This window comes from Leuresthes tenuis, unplaced genomic scaffold, assembly GCF_036924035.1.
Source record: "Leuresthes tenuis unplaced genomic scaffold, fLeuTen1.0.hap1 SCAF_11, whole genome shotgun sequence".
Lineage (NCBI taxonomy): Eukaryota > Metazoa > Chordata > Actinopteri > Atheriniformes > Atherinopsidae > Leuresthes > Leuresthes tenuis.
Window position 1 is genome coordinate 23,615,303 of NW_027325365.1, and position 25,583 is coordinate 23,640,885.

General features: G+C 42.1%; 3 protein-coding genes across 3 annotated transcripts in view; 2 read left to right on the plus strand and 1 right to left on the minus strand.

The window, feature by feature from the left end:
* Positions 1-25,583, minus strand: part of pigg (phosphatidylinositol glycan anchor biosynthesis class G (EMM blood group)) — a 154,951-nt gene that overhangs the window by 56,212 nt on the left and 73,156 nt on the right. The gene's annotated exons all lie outside the window — the stretch shown is intronic.
* Positions 379-4,108, plus strand: fnta (farnesyltransferase, CAAX box, subunit alpha). The gene is made up of 9 exons (XM_072396179.1): positions 379-553; positions 899-984; positions 1,149-1,263; positions 1,545-1,649; positions 2,090-2,216; positions 2,340-2,488; positions 2,691-2,753; positions 2,942-3,128; positions 3,249-4,108. The coding sequence occupies exons 1-9, from the start codon at positions 426-428 to the stop codon at positions 3,414-3,416; spliced, it is 1,128 nt and encodes a 375-aa protein (XP_072252280.1). The 5' UTR covers positions 379-425; the 3' UTR covers positions 3,417-4,108.
* LOC140318685 (transmembrane protein 271) lies at positions 12,729-14,000 on the plus strand. Its single transcript, XM_072396491.1, has one exon. The coding sequence runs from the start codon at positions 13,091-13,093 to the stop codon at positions 13,880-13,882; it is 792 nt and encodes a 263-aa protein (XP_072252592.1). The 5' UTR covers positions 12,729-13,090; the 3' UTR covers positions 13,883-14,000.

The following is a 25,583-nucleotide window of genomic DNA, read 5'->3' on the forward strand; positions in this document are numbered from 1 at the left end:
AACATAATCCAAAGTGTTTTATCAGTGCTGTTTGACAGCTTAAAGGAAGTTCTAAACTATCCTGTGATGACCTGAGATTGCATACAATCTGAAGTCCAAAGCCTACAACCAAAATGGATCTCACAGTGTTATGTTAAGACGTGATGATGAAAAACTCATACATGAACTTAAACACTAGGGGATATTTGGACACATTGACACACGGTAAGTCGGTTATATTTTTCGGTCGGTCAACAGTTTTTTTTTTTTTTTTTGCAGATGTGCATTTACATTTTCAATGACTCCGCACACTGCTTAATAAAATGAAAAACAAAGAAAGAATGAACTGCATCGTCGAAACGCTGCTTTCTCCCGCACAGGAAGTGACGTTTTCCTCTTTCCTCCCGGAACATTGCTGCATCTGCGGTTAAGCTAATAAGTTAGCAATGTCAGTTGTCGAGGAAACTTTAAATGAAGCTGCGGAGGTCAAAGAAGACGACGAGTTTAATGTAGAGGCTGATGACCAATTCGGGGATGTTTATGGTGTTGACCCGACTCGATATATCTTTTACAGGTAGTGTATGACTGTCATTTACCCGATTTGTTTGGGTGGCTAACTTAGCTTCTGTTGCTGCCGTAATTGAGGGCACTTTTTCGTTGTAAAGTTTATTGTGATGATATGTTAAAAAAAATTTCTACCTTAAAGTCAGCTTGAGTAATATTTGTCACATGACAACATGTAACAGCAACTCACTGAAGTTCCGATGTGCTACCGAGATGGTTTAGTTGTGCAAGTTTCTCTCTACTTAAGACAAGTGAATATTAATTATGATAATGGAAGTATGAAACGTTAACGAGAGCAGCAAAGCTATTAGAGTTGCACTGCCACGTTACCTTCCACCGTGTTTTTGTGCTTCAGAGACAGAAAGGATTGGACTGACCTGGAGCCTGTTCCACAGGATGAAGGACCAAATCCCGTAGTGAAGATCGCCTACTCTGAAAAGTGTAAGCTTGTAGCAAATGTTCTCAAATGAGAGCCACATGAATTACAAGACACCACAGAAGTAAACGTGATGAGCTCGTGTGGTCACAAAACGCACCCTACAACACAAACAATCGCGTTTCAGGAATGTTGCACAACTGATCAGCATGTTTTTTTCTCCCAACAGTCTCTGATGTGTATGACTATTTCCGTGCACTCCTGAAGAAAGATGAAAGAAGTGATCGGGCTTTTGCTTTGACGGCCGATGCCATTGATCTGAATGCTGCAAATTACACAGTCTGGTGAGCGGGAGAGCAAGAGCGGTGATGTTCTGCCTAAAACATATGATGACATTTAAAAGAAGGGCTTGCTAAAAGGCCCACCGATAGTTCTGAGGAGACTGCTCCTGTCGTCAGGCCCTGGCTCTGTTGAACTGATACTTTGATATCACGGTGTCTGACAAGATGTCATTTTGTAGTCAGTCCTGAATGACAGTTTGTGATGCAATCATTTTTCCTTGCATGTATTCTGAATGAAAAGGTGTTTTCAAGAATAGTCTAACCCTGGATTTGGAACTGTTTAGGCACTACAGGCGAGTACTATTGCAAGCACTATCAAAGGACCTGAGAGAGGAGATGAGATACATTACTAACATTATCGAGGAGCAGCCTAAAAACTACCAAGTCTGGTGAGTGCTGGCATATTCCTTCCACATCACGTCTTAACAGAGGAGGAGTTGGAGGAGAAAGGGAGCACGAGGCTGGGGTTATGGCATCTGTTGTGTTTCTTGATAAGTTCTTAATAAGTCTCGATTCTGAATTTTTGAGGAATGGAGTCCAAACGGGTCAGATGGTTAATTTGTTTTATAGCAATCTTTTTCATACAAGACATTTGATGGTTCTAGTTTCACGAATGTAGGTATATGCCGCATTTCCCTTAGATTACTGTATGTGTTTTCATCGATTTGGAGATTTTTGAATGAAACAAGCTTTGTGAAGGGGAACAAACACAGTGAAATTCTCTGATTACACTGATATATCAGAACCGTAGAGGCAGAATACCGACAGTGGGGTCGGTATTGCGTGTCAATGAAAATATGACGCAATGGTTTCCTCACTGCTGTTCCAGGCATCACAGACGTATGGTGGTGGAGTGGTTGAAAGACCCGTCTGAGGAACTGGAGTTCATTGCAGACATTCTCAGCCAAGATGCGAAGAACTACCACGCGTGGCAGCACAGACAGTGGGTCATCCAGGTAGGTAGGCTGAGAGGTTGGCCTCAAAACTAAAGGCGGAAAACCGGTGTACTCTGCCCGTCCGAATCTTTCACTTATTCTTTTTGCTGCCTGATGGTGTGGTGTTATCTTCCTCAATCACAGGAGTACAAACTGTGGGACAAAGAGCTGGAATTTGTGGAGACTCTTCTGGAAGAAGATGTGAGGAATAACTCCGCCTGGAACCAGAGGCATTTTGTCATTTCGCACACTACAGGCTTCTCTGATCCGGCTGTTGTGGAGAGAGAGATTCAGTAAGTGGTTTTCTTCAAAATGTGGATGATATTTTGTGCTTTTTAAAGCTAAATTAAATGTGGGAGTCATTTTGAAGTTCCTTCTATGACGAGGTTTGTTGAGGAAGCAGTATTGGCTAAAAGAGAATCATTCCGCCTGCCTTCAGTTGGAGTGTGAAGTTTTGTTGCATCCATTTTGCTGACTTTCCTCTCTTTTTGTTAGGTATTGTCTGAACCAGATCAGGAAGGCTCCTCATAATGAAAGTGCATGGAATTATATGAAAGGGTAAGTAAAAATGAATGATCAATTTAAATCCCTGGAAATCTGAAAGGAGTAAAAATGGAAGATGATATTTCAGGGCGGCGTCCCCAATCAGATATTCAGTGTGTATCACAAGCCACAGTTGTTTTACCAAAAGGAGATTCAGTTATTATAAATGGAAAAGGTTAATTTTTTCCTTCTGTTTCTTAAAGGATGCTGCAAGACAGAGGTCTGTCATCTCAGCCCGGCCTGCTTGAGAGGGTCCTGGAGCTGAAGGACACGCATTGCTCAACCTACCTTCTAGCCTTCCTGTTTGACTGCTACGAAGATGCCTTGGAGAACTGTGTCAAAAAGAAAAATGCGGAGAAACCAGAGGAAACTTTAAATAAGGCGTTACATGTAAGTGCTATTGCAGACTTAAACATGTAAATACCAATTTTATATCCAGGTTTCACAGAATTTTGTGCCACCAGTGAGCCTCTCTGATCTCTCGTGTTTTATTTTCCTCCTCCTTTTAAGATTTGTGAGCTTCTGGCACAGGAGAAGGACACCATTCGTAAGGAGTACTGGCAGTTTTTGGGACGTTCTTTAAAGAGCAAATATGGAGGTGGGGGTCCCTGTGAGAAGCCTGCAGCAGATGATGCTGAGCCTACAGTTTCAGCACGTGAGCCTCGGGAGCTTAGCTAGACTGCTCCAGGAGACTCGCCCCATTACCACTCCCTCCCATGCTTCACTGACACTCACGGCACTCAATTCATGGAGTTTGATCTTACTGTAAACTGTTATTTATACTGCTAACAATGTTTTGAAAAGTAACCACCAACACAAGGCCAGTTAAGAGAATGTTTTGAGTCTTAAATACATGTAAATCTCCCTCTCTGGCTTTTTTTTTTTTATCCTAGAGAACTTAAGGAGACAATTAAACTGCGTCTTCATCTGGTAAATTAAATCTTGTCACCAGTTTATTAACGCTGTTGTAATCTTTGTGTGAATCTCAATTCATATCTTATGAAACGGTTACTGATACACCTGCAAGTGTGTTTGCATGCACAGCAATTTCAAATTCTTAGTCTTGAGAGTTATGTGCTTAGAGAAAACACGTCTCTGATATATGTTCCACCAGACGTGGACAGATAAGGCTGTAATTGGACCGTTGGCATGCAAACCCATCTTTGACACAGTCCAGGAAACACTCTTCTGTGATTGTTCGGTGGCGCTGGTTGGATAATTTGCTTGTTTTTTTAGTTTTTTTTTTTTTTTTTAACTGATTTAACACAAAAACACTGTGGTAAAGCTGGCTTTGACTTGTAAAACTTTTCATGATAATAAAGCAGACGAGAGACAAAAAAAGCAGGTTTTTGCTGCTGCATTCTGATCAATGGCTTTCACAGATTCCCATGATTTCCCAATCCATATTTCTGGCTTTGAATTATCCACTTTCCTGTTATTGTGCAGACTTTGTTCTGTTCCCTAACTGTGCCGCCGGTAGGAAACTGAACCAAACCCCCCTGTGGGTGCAGCACATGCGCTGACACACACAGCCGTGTCCTGGCCTCCCTTGGAGCTTGGAAATGGATTTTCTCCACTAGATGCAGCTGTTTCTACTTCTTCTAACACGAAAGCACAATCCATCCCCTCTTTTTCATTTTATGTATCCCAGCAGTGTGTAATTATAGCTTCTGGAGACGGCTGATATATGAGTAAGACTGCTCCCTTCAGTGGTGAGGAGCCTGTGATTGGAAAGTTCACGTCATCAGGAGTAGTGACAAGACTGAACATGAGGGCCGCGTGACACTGATGACTGGCCTGAATTGATTTATTTTTCCTCTTGTTCTTAAATAAACAGGCTGCTAGTTAAACTCTCGGTTAAAATGTTGCTCCTTAATCAAACTACAACTGATTTTAAAGAATAAAAACAGTCCAAGAGGCACAATCTGGGCTGCTGTGTGAATATGAAATTTGGCTACACTTATCAAACAAAACTGATCAGGCTGCATCACTTCCAGCATTGTTTGCAGGAGAGTGATCAATGGTGGTTAAACCCAGACAAAAAACACAAACAAGCTTACAGACTGCAATTAAAATACTAATTAATCCTAGCACATCTCCAAACAAGCGACCCAGGTTTTACTGCAGTTTTCATGCTACAGAAGTAAATCCATCCAGGTGAAGAAGACCAGAGTGCAGTCAAATATCTGTCTTCTCCTCTGGTGTGCATATGTGACGCCCATAAGAGCAGAAGGCTTGTGTTGCCACTATGTGCAATGATGGCAAAGCCACACAGCACATGTAGGGTTTGTGGGGGGGTGCATGTTTTCTGGAATTTTGCACTTTATAAATGTAATTCAGGATAGAAAAGAACTGGAGAATCTAACATCAAAGGAATATGCAGGTTTGACACCAGCAGCAGCAGCAAACTACTCCATGATTACATATGATTCTATCACTTCTTTCTTTCTTATCACATTTCTATCACTCATTTCTCCCTCTTTTTTTAAAAAACACTTTAGGAAAACTGGGGTCATTTGCTTTGCTTCTTCTCCAGGCCTCTGAACAACTGCAAATTGTGTTTTATGTCAGGTCAATTGCAAATATCATAAACCAATATTTAAGCCTCTTGAAGTTGATGGCAGCAACCCGTCTAAAAAAGCTTGGGACGGGGGGCCATCTTTACCACTGTGTACCTCTTCTTTTAACAGCAGTCTGTAAACATCTCAGAACTGAGGGGAGCAGTTGCTGGACCTTTAGGAGAGAAATCTTGTCCCATTCTTGTCTGATGTAGGATTGCAGGAGCTCAAGAGTCCTGGCTCTTCTTTGTTGTATTTTGTGTTTCATGAAGTACCGAGTGTTTTCAGCTGGGGAAAGATCTGGACTGCAGGCAGGCCAGTCCAGCACCCAGACTCTTCTACAACAAAGCCATGCTGTTGTAACAGATGGGATATGTGGTTTAGTGTTTTTATTGCTGAGACATGCAAGGCCTTCTTTGAAAAACATGTTGCCTGAATGGGTAAATGATGGTGCCCTTCCAGATGAGCAAATTGCCAGTCCCGTGGACACTAATGCACCTCTACACCATGAGAGATGCAGCCTTTTGAACTGGGAACCGATAACAAGCTGGATGGCCTTTTTCTCTTTAGCCTGGAGGATACAGTATCCATGATTTCCATTAAAAAAAATCATATTTTGATTAATCTGACCATAAAACAGTTTTCCACTTTACCGAAGTCCATTTTAAATGAGCGATGGCCCAGAGACCTGCATTCACCTGGATTTGTGGATGGCATGATGAACGATTTTCACAGACAAAGATTTCTGGAAGTTTTCCAGGACAGAATCGTATCTGTTTTTTAAGCAGTGCTGCCTGAGGGCCCAAAGCTCAGGGACATGTTTTTCAATATGTCCCTTGATCACAGAAAGGCATCTAGATTCTTGAATTCTTTTGTTATATTATGTACAGTATATTATGGACTAGTCAAAGTCTTCATCATTTTATAATGAGGAACATTATTCTGAAATTCCTTTTCTAGGCGTCTTTTTGACAACACCAACTTTTCCAGGCTTCCCCAACTTCTTCTAAGCACATTGCTGCCATCAAATTCTTGATGAGATAATATCCATCCGTACCATATAAATTGCCGGTCAGGTTGCAGTCTGTCCCAACAGTCATCGGGCGAGAGGCAGGGTACACCCTGGACAGGTCGCCACACAGAGACAAACAACCACACACACACGCTCACTCCTAAGGACAATTAACCTAATATGCATGTTTTTGGATGGTGGAAGGAAGCTGGAGTACCCAGAAAGAACCCACACCCACACAGAGAACATGCAAACTCCACACAGAAAGGCCCCAGCTGGGAGTTGAACCTGGAACCCTCTTGCTGTGAGGTGACGGGGTTAACCACCACACCACCGTGCAGCCCCGATGAGATAATATATTCAGTTAAATAGTTAAAATGTCTCACTTTCAACATTTCATGTTTTCTATGTCCCTTTGTGAGAGAAACATTGTTCTTCTTTATATATATTGCACACAGCCCTCTCAGCTTTTTTGGGAACTGGGGTTCTACTTTGTTAAGACCAAGCAAACACACAGGATGCAGAGCAACTAGAGTTCCAGATTTGTATAACAAATAAGGAATTCTGTTGGAATGTATGATGGAGTGGAAATTCTCCCATGACTGCTTCCACTCTGTGATCGTGAACCCTGCCTGCGAGCAGCTGAGGGATTACCAGCGGAGTCTGGTCATCTCAACTGTTCTCAGCACTTTGGAGTGCCTCCTTGGGCTCATCAACCTGGTGATAATCAAAAGGTACAAGGTGGCGCAGTTTTCTAGGAGCAGACAGTGTCAAAGGGAGATCGGCGGGGCCATCATCTTCAGGGAGGAGCGGGATGTCAACGCATAAAAGAAGAGACACTGTAAATGATTGATTTGATAATAAAAATGTACTGCAGAAACAACAATTCATTCAGCACCCCAGGAATATGTGTAGACATATGCCAGAGGGTGGTATTTGTCACAACATGCATTAATTAATTAGATTATCACTGTTGCTACACATCATCTAAATAGAATGATAATGAGATGACTCAGCCTTTTACTAGTGCACCAATTAGCCCCACAAGAAAATCAAACATGTTTTAAGTGAATGGCTTTTCGAGCAGTTTGGCTTGAAAATATAAATAGGCTGGAGCCTATCCCAGCTCTCATTGGCGAGAGGCAGGGTACACTCTGAACAGGTCGCCAGTCCATCACAGGGCCACACACTCACACTCACTGCTGGGGACAATTTAGAGTGACCAAATAACCTAAAATGCATGCTTTTGGATGGTGGGAGGAAGTTGGAGTACCTGGAGAGAACCCACACATACACAGGGAGAACATGCAAACTCCACACAGAAAGGCCCCAGTTGGGATTTGAACCTGGAACCCTCTCACTGTGAGGCAATAGTGCTAATCACCACACCAGTGATTGCCCAGGGTTCAAATACTTCCCCAGCTGGAGAGAAAGTGAGGAGACCGATAGTGAGACCCATTTTTGATTGGAGGGGAGCTTTAATCTCATTTGAAGGAACTTATTAAACAAAGGCAGACCTCGAGTGTCGTATCACAGATGTTCTGCGATAAAAGATCAAATGAGCAAGTCATATTTTTAAGTTTCCTGTAGGAGAGGCTGTAGCTCAACGGGTGATCAGAAGGAGCACAAAGTCTGGCACCAGAGGGCATCATTCTGCATGTTTACAGGTGGTTTTATTCACCCTGTTTATTCCCCTGCACTTTATTTCTCTGTTAATACATGAACTCGAAATAAAATAAAAAAGCATATATTACCTGTAGCTGCATTTCATCCACAAAGTAACATTCTAAGTGGCAATACAAAAATACAAACCCTGTAATATGAAAAAATGTTCAGCTTTAGGTTTATTTTTCTTTGGCTGTGGTTGAGACTCCTCTCCTGTGAGAAGAGTCAATGAAGAACAGCCGCTGTCTAATGCCAGGACCTTTAGAGTCCATGAGTGTTGATCATTAGTTTACTTGCATCTTTGATATGCCTTAAACGTGACCCCAAGGCAAAGAAACCCTCCTGAACTCTGTTGACCTCACACATACCCATCATCATCATGTTCCCCATTATTTACACCTCTTCCTTCGTACTAATGAGCCTTCGTAATGGTCTGATCATCATCATTACCATCATCACCATCCCAGCACCGCTCTGGAATGAAAGAGGAAAAACCTCTCAAAACTGTAAGAACATCAAATTGAAAGAAAATAAAAAAAAGTTGTGGCAGAATAATGACAGTGATGGAACTGAAATTGGAATATACTTTAAGTATAAATCAAGTTTATGTATCTGTTGTTTCCAGAGCAGCCAGTCAGCCACTGAAGGATGATTTGCAATTTACTTCTTTTTTAAAGCATAACAAAATAAACTGAGACAAATTGCTCCAGCATGAGCTGTTGTTTTTACGTAAATCTGCTTTCCTTAAACCTGCCTTGAAGTGTGTCTCAACCTAACTTGGTCTTCTGTTGCCTTTACCCATCCTCTTTGAAAAATATGTTTTTTTCGACAAGTTCTTTGACTTCAAAGTTGCTCCACGGAACCTAATTAAAGACATAAAGTTGAAAAATGAAGTCTGTTTTGGTGGAGTCGATGACCAGCAGGAAAGTTCAGAATGTAACTGGCTTTGATTTTAATAATGAGAGCAAGTTTTGTCTGTTTGCTGTGTGTTCCCTTACATGAATAATAATAGTGATGAAAATAACTCTGGATCATGGAATAACGGATGAGGTTATAGTTCTGATACTCAGTGAAGTTTTGTTTTTTTTATTAAAAAAAAAAAGTAGCTGCACAAATTCAAGACATTGTTACTCTCAAGAATAATGGTTCTTTAAATTATGGCAAGTGAATGATTAAGCACCTTAGTGGCAGATAATCATATCACAATCACTACTGCCAAAGTTTCCTGTAAGGTAAAGAGTGATCCTTCAGGTAAATACTGTGGGCATTTCAAAGATGCAAAACATCACTGACTACGTGCCCATATTAATCTTAAAGTTGTATTCAAACAGATGAGTCTTGACAGGTAGGCGTCAAGAGTTTAACAGACGTCCGTGTGGGCTGCGCACTGCTGGGGTGGTTTGTAGAGTCCCCTGCCAATAACAAGATCCCAAGTTTGAATCTCAGCTGTGGCTCTCCGGTCTGGAGTTGTTAAATTTTTTTCTTCAATCCAGAAAATAAAGCTACATTTTTTGCTAGTAGAGGCACATAATTGGTACAGACATAAAGATACAAATATGTACCAATCTTTAAGAAACAGTGCTTGTACCCCAACAAGGATACAGGTGGAGGGACAAAGCAATGGATGTCTTTTTAGCACCCCTCCTGCTGCTTTATTTTTTGTTGCCTAGAAAGAGCTTCCTGGCACCCTGGCTGCTACTCTTGTCTTTGTTACTCATCTAACATTTAAGGCCTATTTGGTGCAGAGTGCATGCATGAATTTAACTGAATCTTTTTTCAAATGATAGTATTACCCTAAAGTGGCTGTGAATAAGGTTGATGAGAGCATTAGGTATCTGCTGGAAATTCCAAATTATCACTAATAGAGGCAAAAAATAAATAAAAGCGCCTTTAGAGTTGAGGGCAACTGTTAGGCAATTAGTTTCTGTCATTTTGGTTCATTGTTCACACAGAGAAAAAAAACCCTGATCAGCACAGCTTTAAATTATGGCCACCCCTTGCCTTTTGACCATTTTGTTTCTTTGCACTCCTTCATCACAGTGGACCCTGTCCCCCTGGTCTGATCCTGGTCACACAGGTCTTTACTGTCATACTGATTCTATCGCTTAAAGTCTTGGAGTCAGTACCTCTTCAGGATAAACATTGTTAGAGTCCCTCCCCATTCCAGTCATCAACAGTGGAGGTTTCTTTAGACTGATTAATATTTATGGCCTTGGACAGGATTTCACAGGCCGGCCTGTCACCGCTGCTGTAACTGCTGCTGTAAAACTGCATCTCAGATGCCAAAGCAGTCCCTTCACAGCTGACTCTTGGCACAGCTGAAGTAATAGACCCCAAACACACACACTCACACACACTCGCACACACTCGCACACACTCGCACACACACACACACACACACACACACACACACACACACACACACACACACACACACACACACTGTGACCTGTAGTGATTTAAATTAAAAACCTGATCTTGAAGGGGATAAGGGTGATATTACCACAATGTTAGATACCTGTTTTCTATCTTCTGAGTGTTGCTGAGGAGGCCAAGTTGTTCCTAAATACTAGCAAAAGTTTCTACCTCTGGCCCAAAGAATGTCCTCCACATAAGCCCTTTCAGATAATGCTGCCACAGTCTCTCACCTCTTGCAGCCTTGTGTGACAGGAGTGACCGTACCTATTAGGATGGGAATTAACTTTCGTCTTCAGTAACAATGGCTTGCAGGTTTGTGACCATGACAAGAAAATTGTCCGTGTTATGGAGGCGAGCAGAGCTCTGCTTATGCCCGATGAAAGGCATACGCTGTTAACAGCTTCTGCCTCATCAGATTTGTCGGGTAATTTAATCCAGTTTGCTCACACTAAGACTGAAATGCATGCTAAGTAGCAGTTACCTGAGAGTTAACTAAAGCCCTTTTCTTTGATGCCCTGGCTCACGTTTATGGGAATAGCTCTAGATCACAGTTACAGTCTCAGAAGGCTTCACAACGCCCACATTATGGAACAGCAAATGTGAGAAATGGTTTGAATCTGTCGCCACACAAAGTGTTGACATTATACAGCTCCCAAACAGAGCAGAGAACTCGGAGCTGTGGTTTCAGACACCTTGTCTGTCTGGGCCAAAGACAGTGAGGTGACGGGTCCGGTTAGTCTCATCGTTGCTCCTGATAGTGTTCAGATCCACAGCACTGCCAACAGACTGACCCAAACCGGCAGAGACACCCCAACACCAAACAGCAGCACAGCCAATCAATCAGAATATCATCCCCTCATCAATCACAGCATCTTATCTGCAAACCTATGCAAAGTGGTAATGACCTCATTAACGTGACATTCAGACTTACTGGCAGCTGGACCTGTAGAGTCAATGAGGTGGCTCATTGTGATGAATGGATGGAGGAGGACTTTCTGTGGTGTAATTCTCTCAACCGAATCATTGAATCATTAAACATTTGTTAATTTTTTCCATCCAGGTAAAATGAACCAGAAACAACAGTCTGCAATGTTCTGCCAGCAGATCCCACCATGGACTCGTCGTACATGCCCTTGAACTGTTTTCACAAATAAGTCTTGGGCGTTTTAAGTGATTTTCAGTTATCTCTTGTTCTGTGGGTCAGTTGTTTTAAAGCATGCAAACAACACTTTCATGTTGGTTCTCAAACAGTTTGATTTATAATCAAACATAGTATCTTCTTTGTGTTTAAATGCTAAATGTTAGAAGGTTTATAAGCTTACAAAGTAGCAGTTTAAGGTGTTGACATATTTTTCTTCACATATTCAAACTAGTGAGTATCCCTTTCATCCCCTGCTCTATTTGTATTTTACTAGGAACCATACTGGGCTTCACACTCAAACATTTACTTTTAGACTGTGGGTTGTAGCTTCTGTTTGGCATTACAGCACGGACTGTGGATGACTCACACGGTTTGTCCTTCAACGTTTGTTTTTGAAACTGTCTCTAAACATTAATCCCTCCTGTAGTCCTGTCTCCACCAAGGCCATTAGGGTACTGAACAGAGAACACAATAAGCAGATAGAGATAGGTCCACCAACACAATGTGTTATCAAACCTACTTTTAAATAAAATCTCAGTGGAACAATTTTCCTTCGTATTCATTTTTAGCCTGTTGGCTGAAGGGGGAGATGTGGAGGAGTCCAGTCAGCTGCCGTGGGGCCTGAGCGGAATGTTTCAGCACCACGGACAGCTCCTCGGTCAGCACCGCTTCTCTTCCTCCGATGTTGCTGATGCTTCTGCTGGTAACTTCCATGGTAATCCAACCGACTAACAAATATTACGAGAAATTGTGCAAGGCTGATAACATCGTGCCGTTCATATATCTGATACTAAACACAACATCCGTAGGAATGAGCTTAAAAACAGCGTCATTTCACCAAAGCTCAATTTACTTGCAAGAATAGAGTTCACAACTTCACACAAATGATATTCATAGCCTCTCTGTGTCTGCTAACAGACCGATTTTACTGCAAGGCTGAGGGATTTCAGGGCGCGTAAAGAAAGGGAAATGGTTCTTTGTCCTGCTGGTAAGTGTTGTCTTCACAAAAGTCCACCTCTCAGTTTGTCACCACGTCGCTATTAAGTCACAACGTGGCACCAGGGTCACATTAAAATCTCTGTATGAGTGTTTGGAGGCCCGTAGCTCTTTGATTATTGGTCACTTCAGAAATCCGTGAAGCCGCCTCCCTCCCCGCCACGAAAAACACCTAACAGCATTCAATCCGGAGACTTGGCCGACTGCAGATGAGACTTTCTCCACAGGAGGAGAAAAACTGTGTAAAAAAAAAACTTTTGCTCCGGAGAGTGACTCAACTATCTGATGGGTGTTGAGGTGATATGGGATACAGTGATGATTGGTTGTGCGTGGATTATCGATAACTGCTGAGAGGAACGAGCTCTTAATTATTTATAGATTCTTGTAAAGCGGCTGGGATGCGAGAGAGACGCCGCAGCAGCGAGGATCGCCCGCTCTGAACCGGGGGAGTCACCGGCAGATGATGTCCCAACGTGAGAGTGTTTCCAGAGGAGACGGAGGAGAGGACGAAGGAGGATGAAGAAGGGGGGAGAGGGATCGAGAGCGGCAGAGGTGGAATATAATGAAGTTGAGTGGGAAAGGACTGTGCACCGTCTTCTCCAGCACCCTCCTCTTCGTGTGCGCCCTGAGCGAAGTTGTCGTTGGATTAAGATGCGTCTCGCTGGGATCCACGGTGAAGGTGCAGTTCCACCTCGGCGCCGCAGCCGGGGCTTTCTACTCCGGGCTACTTGTGGGAATCGGGCAGGTCCTCCTGGGCTCCGCGTTGCTCTGCTGCATGGAGAAACCCGGCTGCAGGAATTTCTTTCTCCTCGGTGTTGTGGTTTTCTTGTTGGGAGTCCTCACAGCCTTCTCCGGCGCGGTCGTGGACGGAGACACGGCTTCTCTGGTGGAGAGGAAATTTTCCCATTACTGCTTCCACTCTGTGATTGTGAACCCTGCCTGCGAGCAGCTGAGGGATTACCAGAGGAGTCTGGTCATCTCAACTGTTCTCAGCACTTTGGAGTGCCTCCTTGGGCTCATCAACCTGGTGATAATCAAAAGGTACAAGGCAGCGCAGTTTTCTAGGAGCAGACAGTGTCAGAGGCAGAGCGCCGGGGCCATCATCTTCAGGGAGGAGCGGGACTGCTCCTCAGCGAGTTTCCAGCCGGTGTCTTACATCAATTTGGGGGTTTTTACAGTGTTTGACGAGACAGGTGCCGAAGTGCAGAGCGGGGGACACCCGTCCATTGAGCTGCCGGGATACTCGCCTACTGACCCGGAGCTCAATCACTGCTTCCCTTTCTCTTACCCGATCCCCAGTGAACTGCCGCCTGCATACGAAGATATCTTCCCCGTCGAGGCATGCAACACATAGCCGCTGTGGAGCAGCCCCGGGAGCGCTACTCTGCTGTGACAATCAGTGACTTTGTGCTTAACCCACCCCCACCCCACCTTTTTTTCTTTTCTTCCTCCAACACCCCCAACGCAAAAAGCAGTAAGTCACACAGGAGGACAGCCGCGGTGGATTTTCATTCACCTGACTTCCTCTCATTCTGATGTTCTCTCACATCTGTCTGATAGCGCACATCGTACATCACCAGGCAGACTGAGGTAGATAAACAGATATGAGTGACAGCCTTTAGGCCCCGACAGCGCAGACACATCAAGGCCCATAAACGCAACAGCTTGCTACTATAACAGAGATCAGAGTTTGTGTTTTTGAATGTGTGCTGTCAACGTTTTTATTTGTGAATAAAACGTGTATTTAACCAAATCTGAAGTCATGAGGCTGCTGACAGTTTAGGGTTCTCTGTTACGGCTCGTTCAGCCCAAAACTTCCGCTCTAAACGTTCAAGCAATGTTCTGAGTTGTTGTTTAATTATTTATACTATTTTATCTTTTTTCCTAGACAGGCTACCAACCCTAATCCATCATCATGTGGGGAAACGTCTTTAGAAATGTATTTTCTAAAGTTTAGTTTTGTCGGACCTACACCACAGATCATGGCGATGATTAACAACAACGACATGGATTTTAAAGCTTGGAGGCATTCTATGGGTTCCTTAATGCACAGATGTTTTCCAGTTTCAGTTCGAGCCGTGCAGACCTGCTTCCCATAAAGGGCCGTTTGATTTGACTCGAAATGATTGATTAACTGCACCACACACAAATAACCACATCAGCTCTCAGCATGGGTCCTCCGCTGACCATGAAAAGCCTTTCTGCATCAATATTACTAATTTCACTTTACTGACAGAACAGACAGAAGAGACCAATAATGGCTTGGCTGTGTACCTTAAGAAAACACTGCTCTGTGGCTAATTAAACTGAAGTAGTTCCTTTTTCATCAGATGAAGGCCTTCAAATGAGCATCTGTGGCTAAATGTTTTTCTAGGGGCACTTTGTGACAAATGAACTTTAAGAGGTCCCCTTACAGATGAATGTGATAACCCTCCTTTTATCCTCCTCAGAACTGTGTGATGACGCGTTCCACCAACTCTGCTCTTGTTGGGCTCTGTGTGCTGAAGCTAGAGGATGATAAATCATGCTCTTGCCTTCTATCATAAGTTTCCTGCTTGGAAAAATATTGCTCTCACCTAAGATCATCTGAGCAACTCACCAAAGATAAAAAAAAAAGAAGAAAAAAAAAGGTGTCGGGGCAGCTGATGTCCTGAAAGTTTCAGAGTATCATGCAAAGAAAGATGCGAGTAAAGCTAATGATGTCTGTGCTTTGTAAAGGACAGAGAACACAGACATCCAGCAGCTGAATGAAATATCTGGCCCTGATATGTTTAGGGTTTTTTTGTAGGTCTTTTATAATTGATACATTTGAATTGATTTAATTTCGACACAAGTTTCATAAAGATAAACACCCCAAAATGAACCACAGCTGGTTCAATGGCATATTTTTATTATGGATGTGACTTACTTAGAAGAAACGATCGGTCATCTTTTGGTTTTGCTGAAAGGCCTCTGAATGAGATCTTTTGGAGGCTGAAAGTGTAGCATTAATCAACCCAAGAAGCTCTGGATCTCTGAATGAAGCTCTGTTCTGAGGTTACTATGATGGCTGTCTTTAATCCCTGCACCCACAGTTCTGGCTTGTTTGCCATATAGGAGCTGTTGAACTAAAGATATTTTCCATTCCCACCCTCCAGCTGATTGAGAGCTTTATATTTTCCAGAATGCACAAGACCGTATGTCAACAACAGCAATGCTACCATATACTTTCCACTTGGAAGTTGACCTCTACATCAACATCATCACAAAATGAAGATAAATTCCTGTTTCTACCTTCATTCCCAGTGAAGGTTAACACTTTATTACGTTTGTCATTTTAAACCATATTTTGTGCTGAGAACATCTGGGAATTATTTAGCAGATTTGATCTGATAAAACATATTTATTAAGTAAAAAAAAAAAGTAAACTTAATGGAAGATTTCTTGGTGCCAGGACTTAAATTTCACTGGTGTGAAGTAGCAAAGTACTCAAGTAACTACTGTGTTACTGTGTGCTCAAATTATTATTAGTTGTACCTTATAAGAGTATCTCCATTCCATTGCACTCTATAAAGATTAACTATATGTTGGGTAAAAGTCTATTTCAACTCAGGGCTCTGTGTTGGATTATTTCAGTCATGTTTGCCACTAAGAATAAAAGGTTTAGAAATGTTGGCAAAGAAATAGATTTTGTCCATTCATTCAAATTTGCTGCCAACAACAGCTATGTAAGCGAACAAACAAACAAAAAAATAGGGGTGTGTTGACCGCTGTGGTGCCTTGTGTCCAGTTTGACCAATACTGTCATTGTTTGTGAACTGAAGAGACCAAATGCAACTTTTATTCACAATTAGTATCACAACTTTTTTTTTAGAAAAACTACCTGAGCAAAAGCGAAATTCCTTTAGTTTGACCTGAAAGTAGAAGAAACTTTGCTAGTTAGCAGCAAGTTTCCTAGCTAGCTAAGTCCATTGACATATATTAGGCTAATGTATGCCTGGAGCTACGTTAGCTAACTCATTGCTTATCCCTCCCAGCAAGAGAAGCTAATGTTAATAATTTTGTATATACTACCTATATGTAACTTCTCTTGCTATACGTGTGGTTTTAGTGGATCTACTCTATGTAGTCTCGCTCCAGAATTTGTAATAACTTCATTGTTACACATCTCAAATCATAACTGCTTCATAGAAATGGCTTGAAAACTGTTAAATTGACAACTATCGTTTGAAGGCTCTGAAAAGGTTACACCCCTATGCTTTCCTTTGCAGGTTGTAACATACCTACTTTTTCTATTATAGTATATTAAAAATATCACAAAAGCAGTATTATACAATGATAATGGGTTCAAAAACACACGGAGGAAGGAGAGGTGGATAGCATACTGTCACACCAGAGAACCAAGTTTTGTTCAAGAACTTTTCACTTCTCACCTTTGCTATCAGTTGTGGTTGATTGGGGTTGGATAAAAATTACATGATAAATCTAATGATAAAAACACAAAGTTTGGTTTAAATATGATTAAAAATATGGTCACAGATTGGCATCACAGCTTGTAAAAACTGCCCTTAACAGGCAAAACAAAACATTAACATCTCCCAATTTCTGTTACATTTGTCAAATTTCAGGTCAAACTAAAATAGGTTTTACCAGACTCCTTTTCGCCCAGGATGATTCACACTGTGCTGGAGCAGTTTAAAACTAGCTGCCTGTTATGAACATGTATCTCGGTCATCTCTGTGTTTGTTGACAACTGTCACTTACCTGTCCACTTGTAAAGAAGGTGTGAAGATTACAGTACAAATCTGACCTGAAATCAGAGTCGGGTGAGCACTGAGCTTGGATGCCATTTTCAGAAATTCACAGTCAGATCCCCACTGTGGGATCAACACAGCCAGTGTCTTCTACTGGTGACCATTGGGTTGCTACATTAGGAAAATGGGGTTATCATGCTTTCCTTATTGGCACATCTTCGTGGGTTTTGACTCAGAGACCTTGCTGTTAACGCACCCGTTTTTACGGTCTTCCTTAAAAAAACAAAATCTCCATTGAGCACAGACATCAAGCAGAGCTAGACGATGATTGAAAATGTCATGCGTTCAATTTTTACATGTTGGCTTCTTTTAATCACTACTGAAATGCCAAACCAGCTTTTAAATGTCATTGACAATGTGTATGTGTAAGTCAGTGCCTCCATTAATGTTAATATATTAACTGTGTCATTGAGGATGGTTCATGATATCCTTTGTACTAGATTAAAGAAACCTGCTGCTTGAGATATATGCTGATGAATAATTGCACACCTGAAAAAAGGCAACGCATGTTAGGTTGTAATGTAGGGCAGTCCATTATGGTAAGATCTGTGTTGTCTGTGGACATGAGGGGTTTATTTATCTGGTGGCTGATCCTTTGTTAGATAGCGGTTCTGCATTAGTGTAATGACAGCCTCTAGCTCTGGTCAGACAAAGTGAAAAATGCTGACTTGCATCTCGCCGTCCCTCACTTTGAGGAATATAAGAGAGGCTTTATGCACAAGTGATTACTCTGCAGATATATGGAAGAATGACGTACATGGATGGAAGCGCGCAGGCGGGATGAGCCTGAGCCTTGAGGCCAGGAAATCAGACCAAAAGTCTCTCGTTACACCTGAGAGTTGTCAGACAGCTTGCTCATTACAGCATGTCTTAACTTATTGCAGGTGGTCACAGGAAAAAAAAAAGAGTCAAATAGAGAAAAACACTGGCACAAGGGGTTGACATCTCTTCTGCTACATTTTTTTTCTCTCATCTGCATACTTCTCTGATTGTATGTCAAGGACAAAACTGCCAGCCATACTTATGGAAGAAAAAAATCAATACCCCCTAAAAGCCTTTCATTAGAAACATAACCCATTTGCTGTGTGCTGGTGCCAGGGAAAGTTGTGTCTGGAAAAGCTCCAGTGGCTTTTAAAAGCCAACACTGAACCATTTCTGACAAAAACGCAGCTCATTACCTGTGTGGGCTCCTAACTCAAGTGTGGCAGTTACTTAAAAGTTTCATTCTTATTTTTTCTTTCTTTCTTATCTTTAATTGGAAATTTCTGATTATTCACTTTCATTGCAGATAATCTAAAATGGCTCCAAAACTGTTAGCTGTGTATTCATGTAATTTACAAATAATGATGAATTAAAAGCTTGTACCTCGATGTCCTGGAATCATCAGAAGCAATTTACGCTTCACATTCAGCTAATTAAGGAACATCTACATTTACTTATTATGCTGATCCTGTATGCTTCAAAACGACGTGGTTGGTGTCAAAAAGCTTAATGGAGTTAAAGCTTGCTGTGCTCTCCCAAACTTTTAGTCACTATATCAAAACAGTGACCCAAAAAAGAATACTCAAAGCCTGACTTTAAATTGTACAATCTCACTCAGCAGCAAAACATCAAAGCAAATGGTATTTGTATTATGATAGAGACAGTTGCAATGAAAGATACTGCAATTCTTTCAGGTTTAAAATATTAAAACCATAAAGTTCACAAGTAGAGCTCTCCAGATTTTTTGGGTTTTATCATGTTTTTTCTTTGCACACTGGTTTCTTTTTTTTTTTTTAATCAATTTGCAGTCAAGTCCTTGTATCTGATCATTTTCAGAGGAATATATTTCTTTGTCGAGCCACGTAACATGATGAATAACTTTGGTATAAAAAAGGTACCAAACTCAAGGGATGAGCCAATGTTGTGTGTACACATAACAGACAACTTAGCAAAGAACCAAATTCAACTGTAAGTCACTTTGTTACTCGCAGGTTGTCATAGCAACATGTAATTTGTTCCCATTTCTTTAGTTACATCTATGAAGAATGCCAAAGATAACACAGTTTGACAGACAAGAAATATTATTTTTGCAGCAACAAGGTGATTACCGAAGAGGTATTAGCTGAAAACTTATCATCAGCGTGGTGTGCAGTGTGTTCATAAAAAGACTGAGGAAACTGGATGAGTAGAGGACAAAAGAAGAAGTGGAGGACCTAAAAAACTATCTTCAAAGTGATGTCCTTAAGAAATAGGAAAAAAAATCCATCAAAGACCTGATACAGGACCTGAGAGATGCATCTGTACCTTCAGTTGACCCATCTACTGTTCACTGAAGCCTCATCAGGAATGGTCTCCATGGAAGGGTGGCTGTCAAGAAGCCATTATTAAGGAAGGGAAACAGGGAGAAAAGGCTGAGCCATGCCAAATGACAGAAGAAGTGGACTGAAAATCAGTGGCAACAAGTCTTTTGGTTCAAATTGTCGCCAATAGACGAGATCAGGCAATAGGTACATCAATAAGTGTCTACAGTTATCTTTAAAACACAGTGAAGGTTCTATCATGGTTTGGCACAGCATTTCAGCTGGTGGTGTTAAAGTTTGCTGGAATTAGTGACATGGAAAAGTAAAGTCAGATTTTGGCCCAACATCCAATGTCATTGGGAAAACATCTGAATGGCAACGGCTTCATTTTTCAGCATTACTATGATTTCAAACACACTTCCAATGCATTCAAAGTAAACCTGGATAAAAAAGAAATAAAAGAAAACATACAACCGAATGCTATGAGTTGTGGACTGGCGTCCCCAGAGCCTCAGCATTATCCAAGCAGTGTGGGATCATCGTGATAGGGAAATGGAACAAAAGGCAGTCAACATCCAAAGAAGAGCTTTGGGATGTCCTTCAAGAAGCCTGGAGAACTATTCCTGAAGACTGCTTAAAGAAATGACTGTGAAAGGCTATGTCGAAGAACAAAGGAGCTCAGACCAAACATTGACTTTAAAGCTCATTGGAATTTTGCAAACTCTGTTATAGCTTTATATACAGTATTTAAATTAATGTTAACATTTTAATAAACCACTGAATCACACTTTTTTTCTCGTTTTTCTGGCAATAAATGAAGAAATAAGAGGTAGCTTGTGATTTTGCACTTTCTTGTATGTGGGGAGTCAACACTCAGTTTCATAGGAAAAAAAATCAAACAAAAACTTGATCTTTTCTCTCCTTCCTCGTCTTTGCCAGGTTTTCAGCCGCTTTTAGGCAACCAAGGTCGTTTTATATGTACACGGGTGCCACAAGTGGAATAAACACAGATGCAGCTCAGAACATTTCCGATGAATATATTCCACTAACTTTTAGACTTCAAATTTTCTCGAATACTCCTTTGTTGCCAATAAGAGTGGCATGCTCGTGCTTTGACAGCCTGATTTACTTATTGGAATTATTTATTAAGAGTTGCACTAGATATATTCATATATATAATCTTTTTTCAAGTTATTTAACTAAATAACTTTATAAACTTCGCAAGAACCTTCTTAAGCACACACTGAAGGACGGTTCTCCTTTTTGTTCAGAATGTTATAATGTTTAGGTGTTAATAGTCTCTAGATGAAAAGCCGTCTTCAGTTATTGAGCTACATCCCCATGTAACACATTTCCAAAAGGCTTAACTGGTGACTGTTGCGCCACATCTCCGACAAAGAATGCACTTTTTCATTTTTGAACAATAAGAGCAGGCTGGGTCTTAAAGAGACAGAAACTTACATTAAAGACGGAAGATAAAAGGAAATGCCGCAGCAAAATACAACATACAGTACGATGAGATTTTTCCAACAGTAAAGCATGCAAATCTATTTCAGTAGAAAATAAACATTAACTTGTTAATCAGCATAATGACTCTTTAACTGAATACAAACATTTGATAATGCAAAATTAAAAAAAATATATATTAAAATCTAAAAAAGAAATGATTTGGGTTAGATTTCCCTGCACTCAAAATCCACTTTTCTTTCAGGGAATCAAGTTTTAATCATTTCCAACTGTCAACAACAGCACATGAAGTTTGCTCTGTTGTCATGCAGATGGTTCTTTTCCCATGCTGGTGTAGTAGGGCTCTTGAACACAGCCCTGGTCAGCCTCTGCCCCTAATGAAAGGCAGCTAGTATAAAGCCCTGCTTGAACTACTCTCCTCCTTCTATCTCACTCCCTGTCCTGCTCCTGCTGTGACCTCCTGGTTTTGACATTGAAAGCTCTTGGAACCTGACCTTAGGCCTCCTCCGTGGTGGTTCCCTGCTAGGCCAGCTGCTGTTTTCTTCAGCTACTGTTCTGGTTTGCCTTTGTTCATGTTCACTTTGTTTGCAGAGTTTAGTGTTGCTTTTGCCTTCTATTTAGTTGTGCTTCTCTGTTGAAATGTTTTGTTTATTGCTAACTTTTTTCTTTAGTAATTTGAATATTTGGTTAATGCAACCAGATTACTTATATTTTGGTTCATTGGTTATGTTACTGCTTGTGTTGTTGTTTTTATTCAGGTTGGGTTGGTTCTTTCAGGAGTGGAGTGCTGGATTGTGGGGAGGATAAGCACTTGTGCTGAGGTCCCTTCACATTGTTACATGAGAGTAATGGCACTGGGACTCCAATATAGACTTCAACATGCGATGTGAGGATTGCTGTGTAACACATGAGTGAGTAGTGGTAGCACCCCAGGGAACACCACAGTGTAGTCTGCCTCTCCACAGGCAGCCTCTGTTTCCCTTTTCTATGGGTACAAGGGCTATTTTAAATATCTATAAAACATTTCCTATAGATTATAATCCTGCAAAAGCCTTATTTGAATTACTGTATTAACAAAAACAAAATTTTTAACATACGTTTCCTGTTAGTTCATCTTTATTTTTTTCCACCAGCATCTCCAGCCCTGGTTGGCTTCTTTTGAAAACACACCTCAGCCTCCTCAGTGCTAACCTACGTTCCTTATTCATATCAACAAAATTTCACAAGAGCAGTTCTCATTTCAAGAAATTTGAAGAGGAATATGATAAATCTAGTCTTTTTTTTAATGGCCCTAACAGCCCCAAACCAAGTCTTAAAAATTGGCATTACCTAATATTCTATTAACTAACTAACTAATAGTTTGGCCAAAGCCAACTCAAGGTCCACTTAAGACTTCATGCAAGAGCTTTTAACCAAAGCGCATCATCTTCGTCTGCTGCTGATATTCTTGCGAGATACAATCTATAACACATCTATTTTTTTTTAACCAAGATGGATCCGTTTCATAAATGTACAAATGTTTCTTTTGCATGGCTCGTCTCTCAATATGAGGTTGATGAGGGTCATGGATGGATTACCAACCCTTTTATCATGACCTGGACATCACTGTCGTCCACCTGCAGCTCACTGAATTAATATTTCATGAATGCTTCTTCTTGCTGTTGCCATTTGCCACCTTTAACTGGCAAGATTTTTTATATCACAGCCAGAAATCCATCTTTCTTTATACTGAGATTACTAATAGAAATGCTGAGTGTCACATTTCTCAGTTAAAACCTTTCCAGTAGAGATCCTGCAAAGTTTTTCCTGACTATAAAGTTGTTGGATTAAATTGCCAGAGATGTGTTCTCGGAAACATCTAAATATTCATACTGTGACTTGCAAAGTCTAATCTAATGCATTTGTGTATTAAATAGTATTGATGAGCGATTAAAAGTGGTGATGAAGACTTAACAAGCAGTTTATTTTATGCAAACACTGCTAGTGTTTCCCTCCAGGCATCTTAACAACTGAGCTGACTTTTAGTGAGCTGGATTCCTCTCAGTAGTTTGGAAGAGAAAGTGTGGTGCAATTGGAGTGAAGGGAGAAGGGAAAACCTGGCAGCTTCTCCAGCCATGCAGCGAGTTGTGCGTCAATCAATTCACAGGGAGCAAACTCCAAACTTGCAATAACCTCTTTGGCTTGCTGCCATCTGCCACTTAGCAGACAACTCCTGGAGCCTCAAAACAGGCGAGCAATGCTGCGGAGGAAGGTCGATGTCACGGGGAAAGCTCCAACTCAAAGGCTCAACTCCTGGTTATTTCTGCAGCTGCTCCATCCCTGTAATGAGTTCTGTATTTCCTCTGGGATAACTGGGAATGGAGATGCTTACCTCACGAACAAGTGACACGGAGAACATACAAATCAACATGCTTTTCAGATATGCATTCCGACAGCATACATGCCGAGAAGCATCAACATTTTTACGGATTTATGAGAAGATGATTGATGCCTTTTCACATGAGCGTGGACACAGACATCTGATGATTTATAGATTCATTGCACTGCAACATGGGAAAGTCCCATTTCACACATTTTGTACACAATAGCGTAATGTACTTTATAGAAAAACAGTCATGTGAAAAAGAATGTAAACCCTCTTTCAAGCCTAAGGTTCAACATATAAGAGAATAATAATGATAATAATAATAATACTAGATTAATTTTCCTTACCAGGTCTTAAAATTAGGTGAAACCTCACATTAACAACACCTGACATGTTACACCTTGTAATTATCTGTTTGACAAAAATTAAGCTGAAATGCAGAAGAAGCATCCATCCATCCATTTTTTTTTTCTTTTTTTTTTCCCTTGTCCTGTTCAGCATTATGGCAGCAGAATTGTAGTCGGAATACCTTTGATGCCAAACAGATTTGCTTTGCCAAGGGAAGTTTTATAAATGTAAAGCTCCCCTTGATGCCCATTTATTTATTTCTGTTTACAATATATGACATGTAATAGAACTGAACCGGACCGGGGGACAAGGAAAGAAGAAGAGGAAAGAAGAGGAAACAGAACAAAAATAGAAACAAAAACCAGACAACCAGCTGCTACACCTGTAAAAAACAAAACAGACAACAATCCATGGCCTCTGAGGGGAATCCAGCCTTAGCGCCACCAGGAGCACCTGAAAGCAGACAAGCAGAGAAAAAACAAACACACAAACAAACAAAAACAAGCACAAGAAGCGGTAATCGCATACAACACAGCTGTGAATATAGATGACCTGAGACGACATGATAATACATCAACTGCTTAGCGAGCATGCTACTGGACTAATGAATGTGTGTGTGTGTGTGAGAACATGCAACACCCATGGCACAGGACCTACATGGTAACCGTGGTTAGTTATGAGTGTATAAGTGTACAGGGCCACAATCCACAGCACCCCCCCCAGCAATCAGAAGCAGGCAGAGGGCCACAAGACCCAGGCCACCAGCAGCCCCCACGGAGCACAGAACCCAGGAAGCCCACCGCAGGGACAACCACGCATCCACCCAGAAGACTGCAGAGGAAGCCCCCGGACAGAGGCCCCATAAGCATAGGGCAGAGGCCCTCCGGGAGCCAGGGGCAACAGCCCACCGACCCCGCCAGGCCCCAGCCGCCCAGACATGGGCCGTGCACTGGACCCGGGCCCTGGAAGCCCGAGCGCCACCAAACCCCCCGGCAGAGGCCCCACCCAATACCCAGGAGGGCCAAGCGCCCCAGACAGCCACACAGTGGGTCAGCGCCTGCCCCAGCGCCCCTGGCCAAGTGCCCCTGGCCAAGTGCCCTGGGAGTCAGGACGTGCCCACAGGTGGGTGAAGTCGCGAGCAGCGGGGAGAGGCAACGCCGCCCCCCCATCGGGAGAAGCACAGGCAGGCCAGGCGACAGCAAGTCCCAGATCCAGGCCCAATCATCACCACACACACTTTCACGTCCCATACATCCACACATCCTCCCTCCCTCGACTCCGCTGGGGTGTAGTGCAGCGGCACACCAGGGGGCCAGCAGCCCCCCAGCCACCACAGACCCCGAACCAGCAGAACAATTAATTAATCCTCCTGGCCCCTCCCGCCCCGAGCAGCAACCAGGAAGCAGGGGTGTGGGAAGAAGACCCCTCCCCTCACCCTTCTGGCTCTTCAATATTTTCTAATAGTGAGCAATTAAAATTGAGGGGCAGCCAAACTTGTAGAACTGGGAGCGCGGCCCTCTGGGCAGCCTACATACCCAAAGAGCCCCGCCCACCAGATGCCACTCAGTGTAACCACCCCCCAAGACCTAATGTGTGTGTGTGTGAGTGTGTTTGATAAGTAGTAATGTCTAAGGTGTAATTAAAACAGGGGCGGGAAACTGCAGAGTGCAGCCAAAGGGGACCATCTATTTTCTATACCCGCTCAATCCAACTCAGGGTCGCGGGGGCTGGAGCCTATCTTTGCTGTCATTGGACGAGAGGCAGGGTACACTGTGGACAGGTCGCCAGTCCATCACAGGG